The 4,026-nt window shown below is 43.7% G+C and overlaps 1 protein-coding gene across 1 annotated transcript; it reads right to left on the reverse strand.

Annotated features, from left to right (window-relative positions):
- Positions 1-1,097: 1,097 nt before the first annotated feature.
- Positions 1,098-3,464, reverse strand: LOC149235603 (uncharacterized). Its single transcript, XM_089368603.1, has 4 exons — positions 3,224-3,464; positions 2,650-3,049; positions 2,109-2,568; positions 1,098-1,640 (listed from the first exon to the last, which is right to left on the reverse strand). The coding sequence occupies exons 1-4, from the start codon at positions 3,462-3,464 to the stop codon at positions 1,098-1,100; spliced, it is 1,644 nt and encodes a 547-aa protein (XP_089224729.1).
- Positions 3,465-4,026: the final 562 nt, after the last annotated feature.

Below are 4,026 nucleotides of genomic sequence, written 5' to 3' on the forward strand. Positions count from 1 at the left end.
TGCTCATGTAAATTGCTCATTGCTTGGGGGAAATCTTCCCCATCAGCACTTCGTTTTTTGAGCTTCCCCAAATCCCGTAACTCATGCACTCCGCGTGGATGCATGCCATACATAATCTGGAAAGGACTATAACCGGTGCTGCGATTAGGGGAATCGTTATATGTGAATTCCGCCTGAGCTAGTACACGGTCCCACGTCCGTGCATTCTCGCCTATTAAACTCCGAAGCAAATTTCCTAAGCTCCTGTTTACTACTTCAGTTTGGCCATCCGTCTGCGGGTGATAAGCGGAGCTGAACTGTAATTGGGTGTTCAACTTTTTCCACAGGGTTCGCCAAAAATGACCGGTGAATTTTACATCCCTGTCGGAAATGATGGACCTTGGAAGCCCATGTAATTGAACAATCTCAGTGAAAAACAAATGTGCTATATAAGTAGCATCACTGGTCTTTTTGCAAGGTACAAAGTGCGCCATCTTTGAAAAACGATCTACCACAACCATTACTGAATCGAAACCCCGCTGTGTCTTAGGCAAACCCAGAACAAAGTCTAAACTGACGGAATCCCATGGACGGCTCGGAACGGGTAATGGTAAATACAAACCTGTATTCTGACTGTGTCCCTTTGCTAGTTGGCAAACCTTGCACCTACTCACGTACCTTTGTACATCCCGCTGTAATTTTGGCCAAAAATAAAAATGTCGTACCTGTGCTATTGTCTTGTCTATACCGAAGTGTCCAGCCAAACCTCCACTATGTTTTTCCTGAATAATGTTTTCGCGCATAGAGCAGTTGGGAATACACAGCTGTCGTCCCTTAAACAACAATCCCTCCTGTAAATTATAATCCAACCACAGACTGTTGTTTCTTAACAGAGGGTTTTGACAAGCCTCATAGGCTTCCTTAAAATCGGCATCTGTTTGATACAGCTCTTTCAGGTGTTCAAAGCCTAAAACCTGCATCGTACCTTCCTGTAAGAGTAGAATCCTTCTACTCAGAGCATCTGCTACCTTGTTTGCTTGCCCACTGATATGTTTTAGTACAAACATGAAATTCTGTAAATACTCTACCCATGCTGCATGTTTATGGTTCAGTTTATGTTACTGCATAATGTACTGTAACGCAGAGTTATCTGTAAACAAAACAAATTCATTACCCAACAGATAATGCCTCCAATGTTTTAACGCTTGTATAATTGCATAGAATTCTTTGTCATAGGTTGAGTATTTCTGTCTACTCTCGTTCAGCTTTTCACTGAAATATGTGACTAGTCTATCCCCCTGATTTAGTACTGCCCCAATGGCCGTATTACTGGCATCACAACGAACCTGAAAAGGTTTGTTGAAATCAGGCAGCCTCAATATCGGTCTTTCGGTAATCTTCTTTTTCAAAATTTGAAAACCTCTCTCCGCTGCTTCAGTCCAGTGAAATGGCTGATTTGTCTTCTTAATCGTATCCAGCATGGGTGCGCAGATCTCACTGAAATTCCTGATGAATTTCCTGTAAAAACTTGCTAATCCATGGAAACTGCGGACTTCAAACAAACTTCCCGGAGAAGGCCAGCTAGCTATAGCTGCCACCTTTTCTGGGTCCATCTTTAATTCGTTTTCTGCAATTACAAAGCCCAAATACACTAACTCCCGCTGAAAAAAAGTACACTTTTTCAGATTGATCAGCAATTTGTTCTGCTGCAGTTTCCTCAACACACTACGAATATGTCTGAAATGTTCTTCCTTCGTTTTATTAAAAATCAAAATATTATCCAAGTAAACTATTACGAATTTCCCAATAAATTCCTTTAGTACCTCATTCATCAAGCGCATGAACGTACTGGGAGCATTGCTCAACCCAAATGGCATCACCAGCCATTCATATAAGCCTTCATTCGTCTTGAAAGTTGTCTTCCACTCATCTCCTTCCCGAATTCGGATCTGGTGATATCCACTTTTCAAGCCAATTTTCGAGAAATAAGCCGCCCCACTCAAACAGTCCATCATATCGTCCATTCTCGGTAAGGGAAACCTGTACCTAACCGTAATTTTGTTAATGGCTCTAGAGTCTGTGCACATTCGCCACTCTCCTCCTTTCTTTGGAGCCAAAATAGTTGGTACTGCACAGGGGCTCATGCTCTCTGTAATCAATCCTTTGTCCAACAACTCCTGGACCTGTTTCCTGATTTCTTCATGGTCTTTAGGACTCATCTGATAAGCTGCTTTATTTGGCAGACTTGCCCCTGGTATAAAGTCAATGCAGTGACTAATACCTCTCCTGGGTGGAAGTTCATCCGGAAGGTCATCCACCACAATGTCCCCAAACTCCTGCAACATCTTTTGGATTTCCTCGGGCAAATCTGAAATCTGTATATGTAATATTACTGTTGTTGGTCTTCTTATGACAGCGAAATTCACATCACTGTCCTCAATCTGCTTTATAAATTCTTTACCTGCCATCAACAATGCTTTTACCCCACTAGTTTCAGCTGTACTTTCCTCCTTGATGGGTACTAGCGTGTGCTTGATTCCGTCTTTGACAAATTTGTAACAATTTGTTTTTCCGTCATGAACTACACTTCTGTCAAACTGCCAGGGTCGTCCTAGCAATATATGACAGACATCCATCGGCATAACATCGCAGATAATTTTGTCTTAATACCTGCCTATCTGAAACTCCACCTCACACTGTTCATCCACTAACAGTTGGTGTCCCTTCTGCAGCCATGACACCTTATATGGAGTGGGATGTTTCAGCTTTTTCAATCCCAGTTTCTCCACCATCTCTACCGCCACCAGATTGTCGGTACTTCCACTATCAATGATCTGTTTGCAGCACTTACCTTGTGACTTGCAAACAGTCCGGAATAGAGCTTTTCGCTGGTCAGGTTCTGCATTTTCCTTTGCTGGTTTTAACGGCACTTTATTTAACACCAAAGCTTCACCCGTCTCTGGTGTATTCTCCACTTCCTGAGGTGTTGCCTCAACATCCTCCGGCTGAGCAACATAAGCTCCTCTTCCGCCTACCGGTTCACCTTCAGGACAGTCATACGACTTGTGTCCTAACTTGTGGCAACGATAGCACTGGACAGTTCCCCTGCCCCGACCACTTCCTCACCCTTGCTGAGCTGGTCGTCCTCCTCTAGTGCTATTTTCCTTTTCTGTTGTGCCATCAGACTTGGAACTGCTGCCTTCTTCACTAGAACCTGCACTTCTACCTCTACCAAAAACCTTACCTTTCCCTCTGCCAGTTCCGCCTCCTCTCCTAGCGTTCTGTTTTCTATTAATTTTCTCCTCCGCTTTCAGTGCAAACTGATAAGCTTCGTCCAAAGTTCCAGGCGAGAGGATACCGATTTCATCCAGGATTTCCCCCCTCAACCCATTTACAAACCGGGCTGTCTTTTCTGGGGTATCTTCCACGTACCTTGCTCGTAGGTTCAACTTATAAAATTCTTCTGTAAATTCCTTAACAATCATCCCTCTTTGTTTTAAATTTTGCACCTGTCTATACAACATAATCTGATAGTCTTTCGGTAGAAATTTTTCCTTCAGTTTTGCCTCCATTCAGGCCCACTTCTTTATAGGTTGTTTGTGTTGCCTCTTTCTTTCCCCCTGAACGCTGTCCCACCACAAGGACGCATGTCCTTTCAGCTTTGTGGCGGCGAACTTCACCTGCTTGTCCTCACTCGTTTCCTCAAACTCAAAATATTTGTTCACTTCGCTTAACCAATCTAATAACACATCTGCAGACAGAGTTCCATCATAAGTGGGTAGCTCATGCTTTGGCTTATGACTAGACAACAAAACTGACTTTAATAACCGGAGTTCCGGTGTCACCCCTTCAAACTCCTCTTCGGGTGCTGCCACATCCTCATCACTATCGTCCGCTGGGTTTCTCCTTCCCCCAGCTTCTACCACTGCTAATTTATCTCTCAAAACGCGAATCTCCTCGCGGAGTCCCTCTTCTGCTATTCTTTGGATCGCTCTTCCTCTTCCTCATCCTCCTCTACCACCCTCCATTTCTCCTATCTGTCAACCT

This window comes from Pinus tabuliformis, chromosome 8 (assembly GCF_031772625.1).
Source record: "Pinus tabuliformis cultivar Carrire ecotype Pingquan chromosome 8, CPIR1, whole genome shotgun sequence".
In the NCBI taxonomy this organism is placed as follows: Eukaryota; Viridiplantae; Streptophyta; class Pinopsida; order Pinales; family Pinaceae; genus Pinus; species Pinus tabuliformis.